Source organism: Garra rufa, chromosome 13 (assembly GCF_049309525.1).
Source record: "Garra rufa chromosome 13, GarRuf1.0, whole genome shotgun sequence".
NCBI classification, from domain to species: domain Eukaryota; kingdom Metazoa; phylum Chordata; class Actinopteri; order Cypriniformes; family Cyprinidae; genus Garra; species Garra rufa.
This window is the reverse complement of record NC_133373.1, coordinates 12,031,092-12,057,634: the sequence shown is the minus strand read 5'-3', so window position 1 is coordinate 12,057,634 and position 26,543 is coordinate 12,031,092. Positions and strand designations below refer to the sequence as shown.

Below are 26,543 nucleotides of genomic sequence, written 5' to 3'. Positions count from 1 at the left end.
AGGGCTGCCCACTTAGCCCAGCCCTCTTTGTATTAGCAATTGAACCACTGGCAGAAGCCATTAGAATTAGTTCTAATATTAAAGGATTTGATATTGGCTCTGAAATACATAAAATATCACTCTTTGCTGATGATATTCTTTTATTTTTAACCAATCCGACAGATTCTCTTACACATCTGCAAAAACTTTTACATTCATACAGTCAGTTCTCTGGTTATAAGGTCAACTTTGATAAAAGTGAAATATTGCCTTTATCTACATTTGAATATGAAACCGTCAGTGACAAACTTCCCTTTAAATTTTCACCTGCTGGCATTAAATATCTTGGCATTTATGTAGATGGGGATTTGAAAAATCTTTATAAGCTTAACTTACTTAAAACCTTGGAGAAAGTGAGGGGTGATCTGGATCATTGGATGGACCTGCCTATTACATTACTGGGGAGGATTAATGTCATTAAGATGAATATCTTGCCTAAATTCTTATATATATTTCAATCTCTCCCAATCCATATTCCACAAACTTTTTTTTCTTCCCTTAATAGTTTGATCAGACGTTTTATATGGCGTGGTAAAACACCCAGACTAATATACAGACTTGATAAATTGACTTTAGAGTATAATCAAGGGGGATTAAAATTACCAAACTTTAAAATGTACTGGTGGGCAGCACATTCAAGATATCTGGCCCAAATATTTGGAAGTGAGCCCACCCCCTCATGGCTTAAAATAGAATTATGTGAATTAAAAGAGAAAGACCCCACAGATATTTTATATAAATGGGATGAGAAATTGATAAAAAAAATCAGAAACCCAATGATTATTCATACAGTCAGTTTGTGGGTAAGGATGCAACAGACATTTGGACAGAAAGGGACTCTTTCCCCTAAAACACCATTATGGAACAATAGATTGCTCCCAAAATGTTTCCAGGATAAGCATTTTAAATTATGGGCTGATAATGGAATTTCTCATCTACAACAGTGTTTTGAGGATGAAATACTGATGTCTTTTGAGCAGCTAAAATCCAAATACAATTTAGATAATAAGGAGTTTTTTAGGTACTTGCAATTGCGAGACTTTCTAAGAGTTAAAACCCAACTGGAACTACCTAGTTTAACACAACTGGAGCAATATGTATACTCAAGTCAACCGCTATACAAAATAATCTCTAGAATATATAACTCTCTTATGATAAATAAACCACTGCCTGAATTAGATAAATCTAAAGTGAGATGGGAACAAGACTTGGACATTAGCATTGAAGGAAAAACATGGGGTGAACTGTGTCAAAATGGTGTTACATCATACTTGAACTCTAGATATAGAATGATTCAGTTTAACTTCCTTCATCAGATGTATATCACACCATCAAAGCTTCATAAGTTTAACAAAAAAAATTCACCTCTTTGCTTTCGATGTGGTGTGGAGGAAGGAACTTTTTTGCATTCCACATGGACTTGCCCTCTCATTCAGGGATTTTGGCAAAAAGTATGTCATTTTATTTCTGATATCCATGGAGTAAGTTTTCCACCAGACCCAGAAGTATGTTTATTGGGTAATTACACCAATTCCAATATTAAACAAGACTATGCCATAAGACTCACAGAAATTCTGCTAATAATTGCTAAGAAGTGCATTGCAATTAAGTGGAAATCTGATACTGTTATCCCTATAAATTTATGGTTATCTGAGGTTAATAACTGTGTACCACTGGAAAAAATAACATACTGGTTAAGAAAAAAAAGTAAAGTATTTAATAAAACTTGGCAACCCTTTTTCCGCTATATGGAAGAAACTTCAATAGACCGGATGGATTCTCTTTTCGAGTGAGGCTTTATACCGTATTTACGGTATCCTGTATCATCCCATTGTACTGTATTGTGTGTTTTTTTTTTTTTTTTTTTTTGTATGGACTAATCTCTGTCCTATTTGTGCAATAATCTGTGTAAGATTTTTGTTCGTTTTCTTCTGTTTATGTAACAGTTCAAAAGCTAAAATAAAATATTCAAAAAAAAATAAGAAAAATGTACACATCTCCATTTTGTTCAGAAGTTTTCACCCCCCAGATCTTAACACATTGTTTTTCCATCTGGGGCATTTGAACCTTCTGTAATAGTTGCATATGAGTCCCTCAGTTGTGTGTTGAAAAGTTGGATTTCATACAGTCATACAGTCATTGTTGGAAAGGGTTCAACAAGCTGGTGTAGCAGTTTGAGCCTTTTTCAACATTCCTGCTGTCAGGACTTTCATTTTGATCTTAAGCACAACTACTTGTATATTGTGTCTTGCTTTTCACTAAAGCGTCTTGCCAGGCGATGTGTCTTGTTTCCATTGGCTACTGTGAACTCACTCTCATGTCCCTCCAAACCCATATGCAGTTAATTTATTGTGGGACACAGAAAGTTGTTCATTCAGCTCTTTTCCATACAGGTTCATTGTGACGATGGCTGCTAAGCTCCAGAAATGAGAAAACTAACACCATTGGTTGGAGTATCATAAAAGTAGTCTTTGTGATTGATGCCCCATGTTCTTGTTTCTCTGAAGGAGTGTTGAATCTTTGTGCAAAGAACTGATTTTAAATTGAAGCCCTGTGGTCTTCCACAAGAAAAATAACTGCATGAAGGTTTGGAACAACATGAGAGTAAAAAACTGTTTTTGGTTGAACAATCCCTTAAGGCCTTAGATTGACTTCGGCATGCATGGACACAGCTGACAGGCCTGCGATTGGTTACAGTGCTAAACCTGTACAGAAATAAAAATAGACTACTGTTCAAATGTTTGCTTCTCTCTTGAATTGTCTATTAATTAAAGCAGCGGTTCTCAATTCCAGTCCTTGCGTACCCCCGCTTTGCATATTTTGCATGTCTCTCTTGGTTAACACACATGATTCAGATCATTAGCTCGTTAGACGTGAGCTCTGTGCGTGAACTCTTCCGATTGACATAAACCCTACGTGGATCCTCAGCACGGAAAATCCGTTGAAGTTTACTTCACTTTGGAACATTAATTCACGGATTTGCTCTGCACCATTGCCTAAAGCGTCTTCACACACAGACGAAACTTACTAGAGAAGCGTGAAGTGTGACACATACCTCTAACAAAATAAATACAATTTAAATTCACGTCTTGCACGCTTCAATGCCCTTTGAATGGAACATATACATTCGCTTCGAACTGGAATCATGGCAGAATATCCTGTGATGTCCACTTCGCAGGGCACTTAGAGTCGAATGGAACAAATGTCTGAAGTGATAAGAGAAACATACAAAATGTGCAGATGCTCGGACTGGAAATGAGAACCACTTCATTAAAGAATCCTGAACAACAACAGAATAACCGTTTTCAACACTGATTAAAAAAAAGAAAATCAGCATATGGTTTCTGTAGGATTATGTGATATTGATGCAGCTTTGCAATCTTAGGAATATATTACATTTTAACATATATCAAAATAGAAACCAGTTATTTTGAATTGTAATAATATTTCATGTTATTACTGTTTTTACAGTATTTTTGATCAAATGCAGTTGACGTCAAAAGTTTACATACACCTTGCAGAATCTGCTAAATTTTAATTATTTTACCAAAATAAGAAGGAATCATACAAAATGCATGTTTTTTTTTTTTTAGTACTGACCTGAATAAGATATTTCACCTAAAAGAAATTTACATATAGTCCACAAGAGAAAATATAATAATGGTTGAATTTATAAAAATGACCCCACTCAAAAGTTCACACCCCCTTGATTCTTAATACTGTGTTGAATTCTCCACAGCAGTTTTTTATTTTATTTTATTTTATTTATTTTTTTCTGTTTCTGAGTCCCTTGTTTGTCCTGAACTTGTTTGTGCCCACTGCTCTTCAGAAAAATCCTTCAGGTCCCACAAATTCTTTGGTTTTTCCATCTTTTCACACTGAGGACAACTGAAGGACTCTGTAACTATTACAGAAGGTTTAAAGACTCATTGGTGCTCCTGAAGGAAACACAATGCATTATTAACCAGGGGTGTACATTTTTGAACAGAATGAAGATGTGGACATTTTTCTTATTTTGCTTAAATATCTCTTTTAACATGTTTCCCAAAAGACAAAATATGTTAAATTTAACCTTATCTTCAACTTCATAAAGTTTTCTCTTTCTAAAGCATCAGTGAGTGTTTGAACCTTCTGTAATAGTTGCATTTGAGTCCCTCAGTTGTCCTCATTGTGAAAAGATAGATCTCAAAATCATACAGTCATTGTTGGAAAGGGTTCAAATGCACACAAATGTTTAAAAACCAAAACATTTGTGGGACCTGAAGAACAGGACAAACTGTTCAGGACAAACAAGGGACTTATGAACAACTATCACTAAACAGAGAAAAAAAATAAAATGAATGGGGTAATTTTTATAAATTCAACTATTATTTTCTCTTGTGGACTATATGTAAACGTCTTTTATGTGAAATATCTTTTTTAGGTCAGTACTAAATAAAAAATAATTTGCATTTTGCATGATCCTCTTATTTTGGTAAAAAAAACAGGTGTGTGTAAACTTTTGACCTCAACTGTAAATGCAGCTTTGGTAAGTATAAGAGATGTATTTCAAACATTAAAATAAATATATGCTATATATTAAAATAAATTTTGAACAGTATTGTATTTTAAAGATCCATTCAATTATGCGAAAAAAACAAAATGTTGAGAAAATTGAGAAAGTTCTTATCAATGCATATTACTAACCATAAATAAAGTTTTCATATATTTATGGTAGGAAAGTTACAAAATATCGTCATGGAACACGATCTTTACTTAATATCCTAATGATTTTTGGCATAAAAGAAAAATCGATAATTTTGACCCATACAGGGTATTAATGGCTATTTCTACAAATATACCCGTGCTACTTAAAAATATTTTTGGAACATTTCATAATATTAGTATACTTTTTAAATAACAGCTGTCAGTAGAATAAAATAATTGAGTAATTTCATTATTATCACTCCTTGCAGAATGATAGTTAACAGTAATAATGCACTAAAGTAATATTTTTATTCTATAATATTTTTCTTTTAACTTTTCTATGAATTTTCACATCCAACTGGTGGTCCCAGACCTAAGTTCAAAATCCCCTGCTCTAGTTGACATTATGCACAATTTGTTCACTAAAAATTCCTAATTGTAATCTAGATCAATGTATGATTCATTATGTCATTGAAACACTAACACATGCAGCGCAGCGTCCTGCACGGGTCCTGTTTGGTACATTCGCACTTGCAGGGAAACCTGCCAGATTATTGCAGATCCATTTTGACATATTGGATTGTCCCATCCATTGCTGTGGTTATCACTATGTCAGTCATAGGAGGGTGACTCATGGAACAGTATTTTAGCAGATTCATTCTGCATTTTAAATGCGGTTGTCTTTACTGAAACTGCAGCATATACGTAGCTGTTGGTGGTCCTAGCAGAATGAAAGATCAATTTTTTTTATTTTTTTTTATTGTGAATATATTATATACAGAAGGCAAGGAAAGAGCACTTCCTTTATAATTAAGCTGCCAGTCTCTTGGCTACGATGCTCAATGCAGTCTTCTGACTACAGAGCGTGAACACAAATAAGCATGAGACAGTTTGAAAGCATTTGCCTATCAGCGGATATGGAATTTAGTCAAAATAGTCTTGACTCAGGTCTACAGTTTAACCATGCTTATTGATTCCTGACCTACACCCACATTGCAAATGGCAACGTAAATATTATTCCACCTGTTAAATCAAATATTAGCGGTTTACCCATCAGGTATCCACCTGCGTACAGGACTCAAAAAAAACTGATGATATTAGCTGGCATTCATACCTCTGTTGATAGCCAAGTGTATATTGATGTGTCATGAGGTTCTCAATGTCTTCCTGCAGGATCCTAGGTTTTAGGAGAGCGCCCCTGGTGGTGGGGAGGTTCATGAATCTACGTACGGAGATCAAGCCAGTAGCTACAGATCAACTGCTGAGCACTTTTCTGATGCACGGTCAGTTTCACCTTGTCATTCTTCGATTACACTTTCTGTCTGATAAGATGATCTCTCCATTTGCCTTTTCTATGACATTCATCTTGCCTCACTAATGTTGTTCCGTACTGTTCCAGCACTGAAAAGACGTAACACTTAATCACAGTAGCAGCACTATTGCTTGCCATGTTTAAATATTGAGCATGTATTAATTAGTATATGTGACCAGACAGAAAACTATGGAGCAAGTCTTACACAGACAGACTTATGATTGCTGGCGTAAAGTCTGGTTCACTTTGGAGCTTTTTCTAGCCCAAAACTGCTTTCTTATACAGCAGACCGTCTGACCAACATGTAAAACAACTAATCACAGTTTTGATTTGATTGGTTCTGAAAGAACCAGAAACCAATAACCAACCATCATGCACATGAAGTGGCATTATGTATAATTTGTGGTGAATAAAATCAAATCCAATCTCTTGAATTTGAGAAATAATCAGTTTTCCTATTCTTAAAAATAAGCAATTTGCTTAGAACATTGTTTAATCATATAGTCAATAAGATTTATCAGTGTATGAATCAAACTCATTGAGACTGCAGACACACAGATTTCCCATGCATTATTTTATTTTTTCCATGTATACTAACATGGAAAGATAAATGCTGTTCTTCTGAACTTTCATCAAAGAAGCCTAAAAAAAATTCTACTCCGCTGTTTTCAACATAATAATGATAAATGTTTTTTAACAGCAAATCAGAATATTAGAATGATGCTGAAGGATCATGTGACTAAAGTAATGATGCTGAAAATTCAGTGTTGAAATCACAGGAATAAATTACACTTTTATATTCAAATAGAAATTTTAAATAGTAAAAATATTTCAGAACTTTACTGTTTTTGCGGTACTTTGGATAAATTAAATGCAGGCTTGGTGAGCAGAAGAGAAAACATTAAAAACTCCCACAGACCCAATCACAAGCACGCAGTCATGATGCCACACCCCTATTATAGCATCATACAACTCACTTAAACCAGACCCAATCCAAACTTAATAGAAAAACACCACTCACATTTTGGCATTTTAGTTTATCTTCTCAAGGGACAATACTATAAAAATTAAACTTGGATATATTTAGTAGTCAATGTGCAACTTGTATAGCAGTATATTTTACTGTCCCCTGAAAATTACTCAGCACACAGCCATTATTGTCAAAATAGCTGGCAACAAAAGTGAGTACACCCTAAATGAACTTGTCCAAAGTGTCAATATATTGTGTTAGCACCATTGTTATCTGGCACTGCCTTAATCATCATGGGCATGGATTTGACCAGAGCTGCACAGTAGGGGTGGGAATCTTTTACCATCTCACGATTCAATTCGATTCCGATTCTTGAGGCCACGATTCGATTCAAAATCGATTTTCGATTCAAAAAGATTTTCGATTCAAAATGATTCGATTTTATTCATAATGATTTCTAATTGGGTTTCTGATCATGATCTACTCTCATATGCTTTGCTATACAGAATGACAAACGGAGACATTAAAGTGGCTTTTTCACATTTATTAAGTTAAATTCTCAGGGAAGTGCCTTTTATCAAAAACATTGTCTGGTTCTCAATTGCTACTCATTAGTAGCTAGCTATAAAATAAGTTGGAACAAAAATAAAGTGCTTCTTCATAATACAAAATTGTTGAAAATAGATGCATTTCCCAGGAAAGTTGCAGTTTACCACAAATATCATGTAGAACACAACCGGAGAAGACAAAAAAAACAATATATTTTAATTTTAATAATAATTTAATTTTAATATTTTAATAATATTTCTCAGTCAGATTCAGTAACTTAAAGAATAACAAGTTATGAAAATAAAGTGCTTCTTTCAAAATGAAAAGCAAGCTATAGACAGAGTTATTTTTTTGCTCTCTCGGAGTTGGCAGGGAGTTTCGTGAAGCACTGCACTGTGCGATGGTCTGCAGCTGGCGGCTGACTCCGCTCCGTGTCGCTGAGCTCCGGGTGATGCCTAGTAATATGAGCACGCGCATATGTTGTGCTGCCGAAGTACTTGGTCTTAGTTTTGCAAAGCTTGCGCACTGTGTGTGTCATGTCCAGCGCAGTGCTTCCAGGCATTCGGTAAAAACCGAAATGCCGCCAAACTTTAGCTTTAAGTAAAGACGGGGCTGATTGGATCTTCCTCTCATCCATATTTACTTCCTCTTTGTTTTAGTGATTTGCCGCGCACGCTTGCGTTCAAAAACCGGCTGCGTGGTGACGTCGGTATAGGCTAGTTACAAAAATGGAGGCGAACAGCCAGCTGATTTTATTTATTTATTAAATCGATTCTTGGACATTTCAGATCGATTCTGAATCGTTGCAAATGAGAATCTAGATTTTTCTGTGAATCGATTTTTTGGCACACCCCTACTGCACAGGTTGTTGCTGCTCTTCCACTCCTCTATAATGACATCACGGAGCTGCTGGATGTTAGACACATGGTGCTTCTCCACCTTCCGCTTGAGGATGCCCCACAGGAGCTTAATAGGGTTCAGGTCTGGAGACATACTTGGCCACCCCATCACCGTCACCTTCAGCTTCCTCAGCAAGGCAGTTGTCATCTTGGTGGTGTGTTTGGGGTCGTTATCATGTTGGAAAACTGCCATTTGACCTAGTTTCTGGAGGGAAGGTATCATGAAACAATCCATGTTTCCCTCAATAAACTGCAGCTCCCCAGTACCAGCAGCACTCATGCAGCCCCAGAACATGATGCTACCACCACCATGCTTGACTGTAGGCAAGACACAATTTTCTTGGTATTCCTCACCAGGGCATCGCCACACGTGCTGGACACCATCTGAGCCAAACAAATTTATCCTATAGTCTCATCAGACCACAGGACATGGTTCTAGTAATTCGTGCTCTTGGACAGGTTGTCTTCAGAAAACTTTGCAGACTTTCTTGTGAGACAGCTTCAGATGAGACTTCCTTCTTGAACGACGCCCATGCAAACCGACTTGTTGCAGTGTGCAATGTATGGTCTGAGCACTGACAAGCTGACCTTCTACTTCTGCGACCTTTAAAGCAATATTGGCAGAACTCGTGCATCTGTTTTTTAAAGCCAGGTTTTGCACCTGATGCACAGAATGAGTGCTTAACTTCGCTGATTGACCCTCGCAAGGCCTGTTCCAAATGGAACCCATCTTGGAAAACTGTATGTCCCTGTATGATCCTGACCATTGTAGTGTAACTTGGTTTCAGGTTGTTACTGAACCTCTAATAGACTTGACCATCTTTGTGGAGAGCAACAATTCTAATTCTCAAATCCTCAGAGAGTTCCTCATGTTGAACATCCAGTCGTCAGTATGAGAGAATTGTACTTAAAGCACCAAATTTAAACTGCTTTAATACAAGATACACATCTTTGTATGATCCTGTCAAGCAGACAAAAACATGAACATGATGACTAGGACATGTGGCTTTGCATGGTTAAACAACAGTTTTTATCACTTAGGGTGTACTCACTTTTGTTGCCAGCTATTTTGACAATAATGGCTGTATGTTGAGGAATTTTTAGAGGACAGTAAAACTATACTGCTATACAAGCTGCACATTGAATACTCTAAAATATATCCAAGTTTAATTTCTATAGTATTGTCCTTTGAGAAGATATACTAAAATGGTTGCTGAAATGTGAGGGGTGTACTTACTTTTGTGAGATACTGTATATCAGTGTGATAAGAATTTAATAATGATGAAAATACGGTGGCCGAGAGAGGCCAACACGCTGCAAACAAGAAAACACATGCAAACAGAAAAAAACGACAACAAATTAAGAAAATATCTTCATCAGTTTGACAACACAGGCGCTGCAAATTCTCGCAACGCAAACACAAATACGGAAACGCGCTGCAAATTCTCACGACACAACCAAACTCAGAAACGCGCTGCGAACACACAAAGGCGCTGCGAAACACACGAACGCGCTGCATATAGCACAGACCACAACGGAAATGTTTCAGGGGCACCTCAAAAAGTGACGAACCCATCTGGGACCTGATTATTTGTTCAGTGGCTGTTGGTCAGAGCAGAGGTGTTATCGGTGAACTATCACCTTTTAGTGATAGTATAGTATCACTTAAAGGTGATAGTGATATAAATAATCAGGTCCCAGATGAGTTCGTCACTTTTTGAGGTCCCCCTGAAACATTTCCGTTGTGGTCCGTGCTATATGCAGCGCGTTTGTTAGTTTGCAGCGCCCTCGTGTGTTCGCAGCGCGTTTCTGAGTTTGGTTGTGTTGTGAGAATTTGCAGCGCGTTTCAGTATTTGTGTTTGCGTTGCGAGGATTTGCAGCGCCTGTGTTGTCAAACTGATGAAGATGTTTTCATAATTTGTTGTCGTTTTTTTCTGTTTGCATGTGTTTTCTTGTTTGCAGCGCGTTGGCCTCTCTCGGCCACCGTATGAAAACCATGTTTAGAAGTAATTATTTTAAGTGTAATTTGTTTTTTTGTTTTATTTGTAGTTTTAGTTCCATTAGTTTATATGTAGAGGGCGGTGGGGTTTATGACCTATACTGTCGCCAGCCACCAGGGAGCGATCAAAATGTTTTGGCTTTACTTTTCACACACTGGTGTTGTGAACTGGGCTTAAAGAATTACAACCCTGTTTCCATTTGTTAAAATTACACAATACATGCTACGTCTATATCGTGAACAGTATTGCATCAATCAAGCAGTAGTTTTGAGTTTAGATCATGAGCCTGTGCTGATCTGCAGTATAATCCATTGCATAAAAAGATTCATAACCAACTGTGTAACTTCAAAACACTCCTTTCATGAAGCACAATCCCTTCCAGACCTCTTTTTAATAACTTGTGATTGATGATAATGTCTCTATTCTTGTAGGTAATAATACATGTTTCTATGGGAAGTGTTATTACTGCCGTGAGACTGAGCCTGCGTGTGCAGAAGGGGATGTGATGGAGGGATCAGTTACCCTGTGGCTCCCTGACGTCTGGCCCTTACAAAAACACAGACACCCATGGGGACGGACATACCGAGAGGGCAAACTGGCCAGGTATTGTAATTCTCTCTCTTCCTCTCTCACTGGTTTTCTCACTTCGCCAGCTATTTTCATGCTTTGACTAGAATGAGTATACAGATACACGTTGCTATATTTGGCATCAGCGGCTCAGCACAGTTTCAGCCTGATAGTTTGTGGCTGGGCTGATCTCTGTGTGAGAGACTGTTGATCAACGGGGACTTTCACTAAGCAATACTAAACCCTTGGCCTTTGAGTTAGCTAATGATGGGATGGTCCATCATTCAGAATAAAACTGCAGAACTTTCACACGCTAGGTGGCACAGAAACTGCTGATTAAAATGTAGGCACAGCGCTGACCTTCAACTTTAAGACAGGTTTTCCCGCCTAGGACACATTTCCTGAAATGAGGCTTCATTTTTTCCCAAACCTATAAACACAAAACCGAAACTAACACTGCTTTTGGTTTTGTGTTTATAGTTTTAAGCAGAAGATTTTTTATTACTTAAGTGTAATTCACAAGTGAAATGGAAAAAAAAAAATAGCCAAAAGAAAAAGATCCTCTCAAAAGTTTAGCTTGTGAATTAGTAAACATTGTTCACCTGAATAGCATAATTGCATTTTTACATTTATTTATATATATATATTTTTTTTTTTTTGCAAAAGGTCTCTAGAATGTTTACAGTGTCATTATGAGTCTGGGAAATTTTGGGGAAAACTCTTTAATTCAGGCAGGGCAGTAGAAAATTGAATTGGCCACATTTGGCAAGACTCTAAGATAAAGTTTGCACAAGACACCTCCTTTTTCTGGAATTTCTTTTTCTTTTCTTTTTTTTTTTTTGCTCCAAGTTTGGATTGTGAAAAGGACATCAGGAGTTCACACCAAAGACGCTAACTGTAATAATATGGTTGTATTAGCTGTTCTATTTCTATTAGAAAATGGCTATAATGATAACAGTAACATTAGCAGTGTTGGGGAAAGTTACTTTTAAAAGTAATCAATTACAATATATAGTAAAAAAGTAACTAATTATGTTTCTTAGTTACTTTTTTGTTGAAAGTAATGCATTACATTACTTTCACGTTAGTTTTACTATCTGGCCAGGGCTTGCTTGTTTGTTTTTAATATAAATAGTTCTATTTTTAGCAAATGTGAAAGCCATTCCACACAAAAAAGAGAAATGAATAAGCCTCAGGCTAAAGGAAAAGTAAATTCATGTCTGTACAGTAGAACGCAGAAGAAAAAGTTCAACATTCTTCAGCCCAAAAAAACAAAACATCAAAGGCCAGCAGCAAAGACATTGGTTCATAAAATAGGGTTAAAAACATTTGTGTTATTTAACTATTGCAGGTTAAATATGTTTGCATTTCACTGTTTTAATTAATTAATTTCAATTTATACTGAATCTGTTGAATTAATGCCTGCTTACATTTAGTCTAGAACTAAAGTAACATCGTTTACACAGTACTTCTGATTTCTCTCAACATTGGGTCAGAAGACTTGTCAGTCAATAAATGTGAAAAAGTAACTGGTGTTTTGAAAAAGTAACTCAGATATTTTCTTGTAAATTAAAAAGTAATCTCATTACAGAACTCACAAATTTTTATAATCACCCAACTTTAGAGAGCTTGAGCATGTAATTGCAAGGCAATATAAAAGCATAGAAACTGAAAAACTGCCAAAACATTAAAGTGATAGTTCACCCAAAAATGGAAATTATCCCATAATTTGCTCACCCTCAAGCCATCCTAGGTGTATATCACTTTCTTCTTTCAGGCAAATACAATCTGTGTTACATTAAAAAATGTTCTGGCTCTTCCAAGCTTATGGCAGTAAATTGCTGAGATTTAGAAGCCCAAAAAAAGTGCATCCATCCATCATAAAAAGTGCTCCACATGGCTCCAATGGGTGAATCTATGCATAAGAAAAATTTAATTTTAATTTAATTCTTTATAATCTGTAATCCAGTGAGAATATGCAAGAAAAGTTTTTTTTTTTTTTTTTTTTTTTTTTTTTTTTTAAACAAATCTCATTTTGACTTGGCGAAGTCCTCCAACATTTCTTTACAAACACTTCAAATAATTGCAATTGTAAATTTTGGGTGAACTATCCCTTTAAGGGCATACAATTTTAGAATTTTATTGAAAGATAAATATAACACGGCTAGAACATGGCAATGAGGTATATTTTTGGATTAATGAAAACTTGTGGTGGTAAAACACTGGGAAAAAAAAAACATGAAAATGGATACACTGCCCTCCAAACGTTTGGAAACACCCCTGGCAAAGCGTGGTTTTGGACGATATCAGCATAGTGTGAATCATGGGCAATCCTTCAGGAGGGTTGGATCAAGTCAATGTTTGAATAAACTGACAGCTCGGATGTTGAGAATTTAAGTTTTTTTCTATGTATAAACTGTTTATGTAATAAAATATGTTTTCGTAGTTTGTGTTGTCCCTTATCAGTGCAAAATTATTACAAATGAAAAAGCCCAAACTCCAATTCTCTAGGGCATTTCCAAACTTTTGGAGGGCATACAAAATTCTTTAGAGATTATTTTTCAAATTTTTACCCAAAATAGGGTGCCCTCGTGCAGAGGCTCCAAAGATGCCTCACCAAAGTAAAATATTTATGACATTGCTGGAAATTCCTAATATGGACGCAAATATATATCGAGCTATAACTGTATTAAAATGCATTGATTAAACATGAAGTCAATAAACACACAACTGCAACAATATATGGATTATCTGTGCTCTTCTAGACATCTCAGGAATTTTCATTAGAATATAGTCTATATTTATAAGAATAAAGTTTATTTATAATTCAATGCTAGTTTAAAATACTATGTAAAATATTTTTGGATTAATTTAATGACGAGCCAAATCATGACGAGCCAATGCCCATTTATACTGTTCATTTTTTACACTGATTGAAGCACTCTAGGAGTATATTGAGGTAGGGCTGGGCGGTATGACCAAAATTTTATTTCACGGTAACGATATCTTTCACGATATAGTTTTTTATATAGGTAGTTATTCCAGAAAATGTACAAAAGGGCTTAGCCAACGTTACTTTTTTCCTGGTACTTTAGCCTACTTTGTGTAATAACGAAAACATTTATTTCAGTGAAAAAATAGGTCCAAAACCCTCTATTTTAACATTTTGAACAATAGAGCTCTTTTGCTTTTTTTTGCTTTTTTTATGTGTTTTAATTTTTCTGATAATCAAATGAAAGCATAAACATTTATTTATTTTTAATCAAATGAAAAATAAACCCTTTTAATTTTTGGCAAACAAACAGAGGTTTACTGTTAAAATCAATACATGGAAGAAAAATTATATACAGTTTAAAACGTTTAAATAATAATTGCAGTATTTTTTCTACAATTAAGTGGTTAATCTTGTTGTAATATTTATTTTTTATCATATATAATGTTCTATGTCAATTATTTAAATCGGAATATATAAACAACTACATTATACTGTACAAAAGTAATACAAGACTAATATTTTTGTTTAATGTTCTTACTTACTTACTTTTTATTTTGACAGGTTGCCATGAAGTTTCAGTGTGTATACAGTATGATATGATGCTAGTTTTCTCAAATGAAACTGTAAAGGTGACACTCACAGCAGTTTTGGAGATTGACTTTATCTGTTCATGTGAGATGCAGTATGCGTGTAGTAAAAAACGCATAGATATATATACGTAGATACCCCATTGGACCGCTCCAAGCACGTAGATGCGTCCGCCATTTTGGAACGGTCCACTTGACGTCATTCACCATACTGTAGGTTCGCAGACCAACGGCTGTTCAGGACTGTGGCATTTCAAATATTCAGTGATTACTATGGTGATTTACAAAGATCTATGGGTGAACGACGTCAAGTGGACCGCTGCAAAATGGCGGACGGCTTACGTATAAAGGCCCATAGCAACAGTCACTAATGGGGTATCTACGTATAGATGTCTATGAAAAAACGCGTCTCCGCCATTCGTACATACAGAGGCAAACGGAACACGCAGGATTCATATTGAAACAGTCTTTTTGCATTTCAGTTTTCACAGACACTAGTCCATATCGCGATTTGAATTAAGTGACAGACCAACTTTTGATTTATTAATCCAAAAATCGACAAATTCCGTGGCATTCTGCGCTATAGTAAGTTCCGTTTTTATGAATGGAGTCCGCGATCCCGTCCGTGTTTTCGTGGAGGAGACATTGTAAACACGCGACCATGTAGAGACAGAAATGACATGCCTTCATGTAAATAAGATAAATAACATAAGGCAATTTAGTTTGTTTAATAAAAGAACAATGTATAGACCTGTTCTATAGGAAAGATAACCTTAAATGACTTCTATTGTGATCTGGCGCTATATTGAAAATAAAATTAACTTGACGTTCAAGGGGCGCAGGCCTCCCCCCTAAGATAATGGTAGGGGAAACACTGCTACTCCTGCTCATTTTCTTTTGAGCCCTCCTCGTCTGTTCGTTTCTCCTTTTCCATGTTTTTACAACCTCCCAGCGTATCCTTCAGTCTTGCATTCAACGGTTTGACCAGTCTCAGCCTCACGCGTGCTGCACGTGAGTTGGCCACGCCCACTTATTTACATTTTGCGGTATACACGGAATAAAAAATTCTTTTACGGTACACATTTCATTCCACGGTAACGATATATACCGTCATACCGCCCAGCCCTATATTGAGGGCATTTCCTCTGTTTACTGCTACCCTATGCTGCAGATCTGTATAAAATGCATGAAACCTTTTTACATGCCGTTAACCTTATCATCTCTATCTCTGTCACTTTACTGGAAACCTTTGGTTTTAGCAGCCATTTAATGAAACACTAGTCTAGTTTGGCTATTAGTAATCAGCTCATATTGTGACTACTATTTAAAATGTAATAACACATGAATTATTTTGGTTTGAAGTTCTCTGAATTGCTTTCACTTCTGCAAATTCAGGTATTAAATGCATTAGCTGTTTGCACAAAATAAGTTCTAAAATCTGGACATTTGAGTTGACATTTAGCATTTATGGTTCCATCATCACAAAGTCACAGTTTTGTTGTTTTTTTTTAAATTAATTTTTTGGTTAAATGCCTGAAATAAGTTCTGTGGTTAACACAAGCTCAAGGTCATTTGTTTTGCAGTGTGACATAAAACACATCAGGAATACCCCTCTTGTATTTTGTTTGGCTTTTATGTGTTTTGAAAAAAAGTGATTGCTAATAAGTGGCAAAATTTATCTTTAAACTCATCTACCCACTTGTCTACTTTTTATCCTCATTGTGTTTATACTCACGCACTTGCAAGCTGTTCTAACTCAGACTTTCCAACTTGTAGATTTGTAGAGTTGTTGGAAGTTTAGTGGTGGTGATGTTGAATCATTTGAAGCAACTGTGGTGTAGCTTGTTTTTAGTAATTTGAGCTTTGTACTTCTGGTGATTTGTAATTAAAGTTGTTGATTTTTTTTTTCCTTTTTGGTGAGCAAAACGTGCTCATAAACTTGTTGGTCATAGGTTTTTTTTGTTAAAGTATTAGTTCACTCCATAATTGTGATTTCCTGATAATTTACTCACCCGCATGCCTTCCAAGATGTTCATGTCTTTCTTTCTTTAGTCAAAAAGAAATTAAGGTTTTTGAAGAAAACATTCCAGGATTTTTCTATATAGTGGACTTCAATGGGGATCAATGAGTCGAAGGTCCAAATTGGAGTTTCAATGTAGCTTTAAAGGCTCAGGGTTCCTACACATTTTCCATTTCAAAATTCCAAGCTTTTCCAAACTCAAATTTCCAAACATCTCAGTAGATTTTCTAATTATATTTAACATAAATGCTTCATAAAGCATTATTTTCAGCTTTATTTTGTATAAATAAATAAACATTAAATTAAATTAAATAAAAAATTAATAAATAAATAAAAAATACAGACTTTTACATGCACACAAGAAACTTTTTTTATGCCCTCGAGGAAACTATTCATATGCACATGGGAATTTTTTGCATGCTTAAGCATTATAATTTCTATTTTTTTCCCTTTGTACCTCACTGCCATCTTACTATGAATAAAACGAGAGCATGGATGCACATGAATAAACAGTTCTACTTGCTCAAAAGTTGACTCTTTAGTACCTCTAATATCAGGGCCTAATATCCTATATGCTAAGTTTAATGGGGTTTTTTTGTGTGTGTGCACATAAAAATCTGTATATTTTTTACAGCGTTCGTACAAGGTGCTTGAAGTGCTTAAAGTACTTGAATTTGCCTTTTCGAAATTTAAGGCCTCAAAAACCCTTGAATAGTGAAGTTAGGTACTTGAATTAAGTGCTTAAATTATTGAAAGATAATTGTATCTATGAAATGTTTAATTTTGTTAATAAGTGCACATCTTTTCATGCAAAATTTACTCAATTTAAAAAACATAACTTTTTTTGCTTATTTCAGTTAATGTCAGAAAACAATTGAGCTAAGCAAGTAGTAGTACTGACAACATGATAAACATGGCTGAAGATGCGAAAAGAGGAACAGATGAACCAAATCAATTGAGTCATTTACACTGAAAGTGCTCTGATTGATTCAAACTCGTGACTTCGATCATTCATTTCATTAGCAAAAAAAAAGTGCTGTTATCGGATCACGTGTTGCAAATCATTTGTTTCAGATCGGGACTTCAAATTGTGTATCGCAAATCATTTGATTTAGATAGGAACAGGTTCATGAATCATTTCGCGAATCGAATGTTTCTGATCAAATGATTTGCATTATGCATAGTCCCAAACTAAATCCAGTGATTCATGATATGCAATGTAAGTCAAATGATTTGCGATCCGCACTCCGAGCCCTAATCTGAAACAATGGTTCGCAAATGATTTGTCAGATCAGGATTTCTTTGCCGGTTTGTGAATCATTTGTTTCATATCAGGATTTCAAAGCGATTTTGCTAATCTTTTTTCTTATTTTTTTTTTTCTTAAACAGTACAAACCATCAAACCATTAAGGCAGTTCAGTTATAAAAATAAAACAAAAAAAGAGAAATAAAGTATACACAAATACAAATTAATTCAAGAAAATTATCCGTAGTTTTACTATAGTGAAACTGTAGTATACTTTGTAATAATTTAGTAGTGAACATACTTCACTTTATTTTTGCCATTTTTTTTATCAGTATATTTTTTATCTATTTCTCTTTTTTTTTTTTTTTTTTTTTGAAAGAGACAACATAAGTGAGATCTCTAATTGAAGTCCTTGTAAACCATAAAAGTAGTGCCTAAATAGTCCTTGAAAGTCTTGGAATTTCATTTTACAGTATCTGTACGAACCCTGTTTTTATTTTGGCAAAGGTCCTTAAGGCTATGTAATACGGTGCCAAGAATATAGTAAGAAGAAACCCAAACTGCTTATAACCAGCTTTTTGCATAATGAAAAAGTGCACCTTGAATTCATTGTCGTATTTGACAATTACTAACGAATCACCAAACAGCTGCCAGGAAACATCACTTTTTGTACAATTCATTTTCATTAAATTCTTAATTTTCTATTATCAAAAAACTAAATACTGGCAAAATTCCATTCTTTTTCAAAACCTAGGAACTCTGAAGGGCTCTACATGATCACAGCCGAGGAAAAAGGGTCATATCTAGTGAAATGATCAGTCATTTTATAAAATAAAAAAAATGTGTATACACTTTGTGGTCCTATTATGCTTTTTCACTTTTTGAATTTTAGCCAGTGTGTGGTGTGTATGTTTAAAGTTAAAAATCTCAAAGTCCACTCCAAAGGGAGGAAAATCCCTTTTCAAGAACTACAACGAACGGCTCCTTTGGACTACAGCGTTTGTTTTCCAGATGCTATGATGTCACATTGCGGTCCATTAGAATAGCATTCAAATAAATCGCGCCTACGGAAATTTGAATCGTTGGCAGGTGGGGAGGGACGAGGTGGGGGATTCGCCTAACTTTAGCGATGCAGCATGGACAGCTGCTTCTGGGATGCTTCAGCGAGCAATAGGGCGGCTCGTATAAACGCAAGCATTGACTAAAGTGTCCGCGAACTGCTCCGGTAGCCATGCTGGAGCTACGCCGCTGACGTGTGCGGTATAGAGGGTCCAAAACAAGTCGATCTATTATAAAAAGTGCTACTAACTTGCTGCTTTGGGAAGGGGCGTGGCAGGACTGAAATGCTGTCTAAGCTCTTCGCCAATTCCAACGCAGTGGGACTGCTAACCAATCACAATACATTTTGTTTTTCGGAAGGCGGACCTTCATCAAACCCAGAACTAATCGAGCCATTTGTGCCAGCCTGCGGAGAAAGCTATTGTAATAATGCATATTATTTGAAAATTAATGCGTTTTTCGAAGCACCAGGCATGAGAGCATGTTATAAAGAATTTGTAAAAGGGCATAATAGGACCCCTTTAACCACAAATGCTTGGTTTCGCTAGCTGGACTAAATGTATTACGCAATCATGTGTGTTTACAAACCGAATGTTCAAAGAAAGTCAAACGCCCTTTACAAAAAAAGCTAAAACAACAACAATAACAGGCAATTTTGAGGTTGGAGGAAAAAATGAGATGTAGTTTTTCGCACTACCCAACCTTTTTGAAACCGAATTACAAAGACGAAAAACTGAATGTGACCTTTCTAACATGATTACATAATGTGAAAAGTCATAGACATGAGATTTGTGGTTTAAAGTATATGAATCATTGTTTTTTGAAAATTTAACTAGATAAGACCTTTATTCCTCGACTGGGATCGTGTAGAGCCCTTTCAAGCTGCATTAAAACAGTTTGGACCTTCAAACCACTGATCCCCATTGAAGCCTACTATATGGAGAAAAACCCTGGTATGGTTTCCTTGAAATCAGGGTTGGGGTCAATTCAGGAATGAACTCAACAATTCCAATTCAAAGAAGGAAATGGAATTGGAATTGGAATTCAACAACAATTACAGGAAACAGAGTTGGAATTGAATTGGAATTACAGGAAGTGGAATTCAATTCAGGGAAATTCCATTGAATTCCGTTTATTGCTGTTTCTGAGCATTTATTTGTGATTGCATTTAGAGACATACATTTGAAATTTATTTATGATGCTTTACAAATACCATGTATGAAATAGAGTTGATCAAATGCAAGTAAATAAAAATGAGAACTGTACATTATGAATTAATAATTGAATGACAGTGGTGATAAGTTTCTGGATGTACTATACATTCAATATATGATTACCACATAATACATGTCTCAACTCACAAAAAATGAGTCATGTTCATTCATGTATTTCATTAACTTTTTATTGCATCGAATTATCATCATTTCCTGAAATTTGGCATGTGAAGTGATCATGCTTAACATACTAAACATACAGTACTTTGTATTTCTTTTATATGTTATGTGATTTACAATATTTAATGTACTATAAACTATCAAGCAAATCAAGTCAAATTATTTTATTTAGCAAATCAAGTGGAATTTAGTGGAATTTATTTGAATTCAATTCTGTTTCCTGACATTCCAATTCAATTCCAATTCCATTTCCTTTTCCTTTCAGCTGCATGCAATTCCAATTCCATTCCAGGAAGTGAATTGGAATTTACCATTCATTCTCAATTCAATTCATTAATGGCCCCAACCCTACTTGAAATACCTAATTTCGTTTTCACTGAAGAAAGACAGATATGAACATCCTCAGGTTCCTTATTGTTCACATGAACTGCATAGGATCTTCACTCTATCTGTGTAATCCTTGCATAAATGTCCTATCTCACTGTACACACTGACAGAGCACCAAGCTCTTAAACGTCCCATCAGCCCCCTGCAGAGCGCAGTGGGCATTGTTCTGTTTCTGGCTGGTTGCCAGGTGACCTGACACCTGGAACACAGTGAGAGTGAGGTTTCTCAGACTCTGAGGAGAAATTCACATTAATCCAGAGCCGATGGAGTCAATGGATGAACAGGTTCAAGAGGATGTGTCTGTTTTTATTGATTGTGTTGATCAATGATTCTGTGTGTGTGTTTGTGTCAGGTGGGAGTATGATGAGAGCTACTGCGAGGCTGTGAAGAAAATGCCTCCTTACGATGCCGGTCCACGACTCCTGGATGTTATCGACACAGCCATCTTCGATTACCTTATCGGTAATGCCGATCGCCATCACTATGAGAGTTTCCAAGACGATGGAGGAGCCAGTATGCTCATCCTTCTGGACAACGCCAAAAGGTAGAAAAAAAAAGAAATGTACAGATCTAGTCACCTACAAGATGATAAACCTAAGTAATTATAATTGAATTATTTAGTATTTTTAAGAACTGGGCCTCCACCAGAAAACATTTGAGAAGCAGTTTTAAAAAAAATAAAAGTTTTTTTTTTTTTTTTTTTTTTTTTTTGACACGTGTACTTTTGTGTTTCTCCTGCAGTTTTGGGAACCCAGCTCTGGACGAGAGGAGTATTCTCGCCCCTCTTTATCAGTGTTGCATGTGAGTACACACAAACACAGAGTGATTATTAACTTCCTCTTACAACCCACTTAGCAAGCCTTTGGCAGTCCCTTAGTTCATCTGGTGTCTGTGGTGACGAATGCTTCCCGTTCTGACATGCTGTTAACCTTCAGTTAGAGAACAGGCTTCTGATTGGTTTTGTCTGGATGAGTGTGAGTCAACGTTTTTAGTGAAACTTGTATATAATGTCTTTTTTTTTTTTTCAAGATTTTAGGTTCAAATTAAAATAGTTTGTGATCCTGATTTGTAACATTCTTTTAACGTTATTTTAAAGTGTAATATTTCACATTTTATTGTTTTCCTAATCAAATAAATTATCCTTGAGATGAAACTCCTAGTTTTAAAACCCCTTTTGAACAGTAATACATCTTAATTAAAAAAATGTATATATTTAATTTAAATTTTACCATAATAAATGTACATTTTAATTCATAAAGCCAATTTTTCCACCATCTTTAATCACCAGTTTGAGTGCTCCTAGTGTGTGAAATTTTAAAATAAATTAAAATAGGAATCAGTTATGTTAAATTGTAATAATGTTTCAATTTTTTTACAGTTTTCCTAATCAAAGAAATTATTCTTGAATAGACCCCTAGTTTTTCACCATCTTGACCTGTTTGTTAGTGCTCCTAATGTGTGATATTTACATTTAAAATATATTAGAATAGAAAACAGTTCTGTTCAATTATAATATTTTACTTTCTTAATCAAATAAATTATTCTTGAGACTCCTAGTTGTAAAATCCTGTTTGAACTGTGATTAAATTTAAGTTGTAATTTTACAGTAATACATTTTAATTAATAAAGCTAGTTTTCACCATCTTTAATTATCTTTTTAAGTGTGTGACTTTTACATTTAAAATATATTAAAATAGAAAACAGTTTGGTTAAAATATAAGTTTATTCTGATCAAATAAATTATTCTTGAAAAGAGACTCTTAGTTTAAAAAAAAACCCTTTTGAACAATAATACATTTTAATTTTAAAATGTACAATTTTAATTTAAAAAGCAAGTTTTTCCACCATCTTTATTCACCTGTTTAAATTCTTCTGATCCGACATTTACATGTAAAATATGTTCAAATAGAAAACAGTTATGTTAAATTGTAATATTTCACTGTTTTTTTAAACCGTTTTCCTGATCAAATACATTATTCTTGAGAAGAGACTCCCAGTTTTAAACCCCCTTTTGAACAGTAGAAAATAAAATAAAATTTGAACTTTAAATGGTTAGTTTACCCAAAAAATAAAAATTCTGTCATTAAATACTCTCATGTTGTTTTAAACCCGTAAGACCTTCATCTGGGTTCATGTTCGGAACACAATTTAAGATATTTGTGATGAAATCTGAGAGCTTTCTGACCCTCCCATAGACAGCAAGAGTACTATCACTTTCAAGGCCCAAAAAAGTGCCAAGATGATCACCAAAGTAGTCCATGTGACATCAGTGGTTCAACTGTAATTTAACAAAGGTACGAGAATATTTTTGCACAACCACTTATGGACACATGTTCACGAGAGTCCCCTGATGCATGCGACTGGTGGCACTGTGGAATAAAGTCATTATTTTTGTTTTCTTTGAGCATAAAAAGTATTCTCATAGCTTCGTAAAATTACAGTTAAACCATTGAAGTAGGGCTGTCTCGATTCTATTCGACTTTAAAATATCCTTGATTGCATTTTGCCCGTGTTGAGTAATTGGCAAAATACCGGAATTTTTTGGATTTATAAATCAAAAGTTGGTCTGTCACTTTATTTGAATAGCAATATGAACTAATGTCTGTGAATATTAAAATGCAAAAAGTCAGTTTAAATATGAATCCTGCATGTTCCATTTGCCTCTGAAAGTATGGCGGTTTGTTTACTACGCAGATACTGAAGCACGCATGACGCTACCGGTCATTTTTGGCCTTTGCGTCTCACATGAACAAATAAATTCAATCTCCAGAGCTGCTGTGAGTGTCACTTCATATGAATTTTACCGTTTCATTTGAGAAAACTAGCATCATATTATAGACTACTGTATACACACAAACTTCACGTCCACCTGTCAAAATAAAAAGTTTGTCAACCTGTCAAAATAAATGTGACAAAACAATGTTCGTCTTGTATTACTTTTGTACAGTTTAATTTAGGCGTTATGTATTCCTATTTTTGGCAAATTTAAATAAAACAATTAAATGTAAAAAAAATAAATTTCAACAAGATTAACCGCTTAATTGTATAAAAAAAATACAATTATTCTTAAAAACTTTAACTGAATATTCACACAATTTTTCTTCCATGTATTAATTTTAACATTAAACCTGTTTGTTTGCCAAAAAATAAAAAGGTTTAATTTTCATTTGATTAAAAATAAATAAATGTTTAATGCCTTCATTGGATTATCAGAAAATTGTCCAATCAGAAAATTATCCGATTACTCGATTAATCAGCAGAATAATTGACAGATTACTCGATTACCCAAATAATCGTTAGTGACAGCCCTACAATGAAGTCACTTGCACTACGTTGGCAATCATCTTGGTACTTTTCTGGGCTTTGAACATGGTAGGAACCTTGCTGTCTATGGGGGGTTCAAAGACCTCAACAAAGGTCTTACGGGTATGGAACAACATGAGGGTGAGTATTTAATGACCAAATTAAAATTTTTGTGTAAACTAACCCGTTAATCAAATGTTTCAGTGCTCCAAATGTGTTACATGAATTCTAAAAATACAAACACACTGGGCAATGAATCATTCTGTGTGGATATTCAATACTTTGTTTACCCCCAGAATGCCTTAGTGCTCCACATACTCATTATCACCTTAATGAGATATTGATTGACTAACAGATGAAAAGCCTTACGCAGCTTTAACTGTACATGTGCATTCAAGACTTCCTGCCTGACTATCTGAAATAAAGGCTGCTCACACTGACATTGATTTCAAACAGCAAATCAATCGCAAGTCATTAATTTTCAGTCAGAGGTGGCGACTTAAGGCGTAATGAGCAACAGTGTCCGTTAATGATGTGACAAAGTTGAGCAGAGATCAGCGCTATGCAAATGCGCATGGAACATCATTGACACGTGATTTGATTCGTTGTCTCTTTCTCATTGTATCCAAAAGGGTCCGTGTTTCCACCTGGAACCGGCTAAACCTTCTGAAAGGTGGAGCGTTGAGTTCAGCAATGCAACAGGCCACGGCCCACGATCCCGCCTTCCCGGTGCTGACGGGGCCGCATCTCGCCGCGCTCGACCGCCGTCTAAACGGAGTGCTGGCCACCGTGCGGCAGTGCATGGAGACGCAGGGCGCCGACAACACGCTGATCGAGGACCGCATGAACCTGCCTCATCCTTAAACACACTGGAGAAACAAGGGAAGTAAAAACGTGTTTGACTCTTAATGCACAGGATCCTTTCGCCTTCCTGCTATGGAGTCAGAGAACCAGAGGCCGCAAGAAGACTTAAGAGCCGACCTTGTGGAGTTTGTTTTTCACTGGAATCATTCAATCAGACCACAGAGGCCAAGAAGACTCCCATTCTGTGAGGAGGTCTTGACAACATGTGGGTGGACGCTCCACTCATTTCCTCTTATTGTTTTTCTTTTCGGTTCACACTTTTATCCAAGTCTGTTTGCAGGAAAGATGGATGAATCAGATCTGGAATGACATCTTGGGAGTTGTTAGACTCAGGAAGTTGGAAAGATGGATCCAGAACAGACTTTTGGAGAAGATCTCCCACATTGTACATACAGAACAGGCTTTTGAATAATACTGAATAATAATATTATTGATTAAAGATAAAATGAATTATGATAGACTCACTGTGTTCTGTATCCAGGATAAACACAGTGTTGTACAGAGCTGGGCGGCTGTTGCTACTGATGTTCAGAGAAGCTGATGAAGACGACAGCATTGTAAGACTGCTGTGAGGCATTTTCAACATTAAAAATTAATATTTAAACTTACGGAAATTCGTACGAACCATTTGTTCACAAGATAAACCCTTTGTTATTTAAAGAGAACTGCACACAAATGACAGAGACAGCATCCTGTGGTTTGGCAACATGCTGTTGGCACAGCTTTTGTCTAGACTACACATAAATATACACAAAATCTGTCCAAATGCAGCTTGGCAAGTATTCATTTGAACATAACTCAAAGCAAACGGTCGGGAACAATAGTATATTGGATCCGGGAAGTGGCGACAGCTGTCTGTGTCAATAATGTTTATCAGACAACAAAAGAAAATTAGATCAAATGACTTTCTTATCTTTGAAGCAGAGGTGTCCAAATCTGTTTCTAAAGTGATGCTGTCCTGGGAGTTTAGTTCCTACTCTAATCAAACTCATCAGAGTCAAAGTAAGGTCCTTAGGCTCACTAGAAATTTCTAGGGAACTATGCAGGACGCTAACCCTTTGGAATAAGGCTAACCAAGATGTAGATGGGTTTGTTTGTTTGTTTTTTTTCATTAGAACTTCACTGGAGAAATTTAGCATTACATTACTTGCTGACCAATGGATCCTCTGCGATGAATGGGTGCCATCAGAATAATCCACAAGTATTAAGATCTTGGTGTTTTTAAGAAAAAAAAATCTATTATTAGTCCAAAGTCAGTTGAAAGTCCAATTTTTTTTTTATGTATGCAAATTGTATAATATTAAAGGTACATGTTTCTAATAATTGTGCAGGTAATATTGCATTGTCAGAAAGTTTTGGGGTATTTGTCCTCTCCCCAAATTTGTCACTACCGAAACACATAATATATATAATTTAATAAGAAGGGTTATATTGACCTATTAAGATTTAGCTTACATATTCTTTGTAAGTATATATTTTTTTGAGATTTTATTAAAAAGTTTTTAGAGGTATATCAATAACAGGTCAATTTTTAACAATATTTCAAGTGTGATTTATGAGATTTGTTGTATTTTGAATCTAGAAAGCCAAAAAGTGAATCATACTGATTTCAAAGTTAAGGATTCATTTGTTTGAATATACAGCGAACCAAATACTATCATAACAT

The 26,543-nt window shown here is 35.4% G+C and overlaps 1 protein-coding gene across 3 annotated transcripts in view; it reads left to right on the top strand.

The window, feature by feature from the left end:
• The window catches only part of fam20b (FAM20B glycosaminoglycan xylosylkinase), a 44,703-nt gene extending 19,218 nt beyond the window's left edge, over window positions 1–25,485 (top strand). For all 3 annotated transcript variants that reach the window (XM_073816588.1, XM_073816587.1, XM_073816586.1), the window contains 5 exons: window positions 5,899–6,008; window positions 10,887–11,058; window positions 21,063–21,254; window positions 21,452–21,511; window positions 24,646–25,485. In XM_073816588.1, the coding sequence (XP_073672689.1) occupies window positions 5,899–6,008; window positions 10,887–11,058; window positions 21,063–21,254; window positions 21,452–21,511; window positions 24,646–24,877 (766 nt within the window). In that variant the 3' untranslated portion in view covers window positions 24,878–25,485. The remainder of the gene's footprint in view (window positions 1–5,898; window positions 6,009–10,886; window positions 11,059–21,062; window positions 21,255–21,451; window positions 21,512–24,645) is intronic.
• Window positions 25,486–26,543: the final 1,058 nt, after the last annotated feature.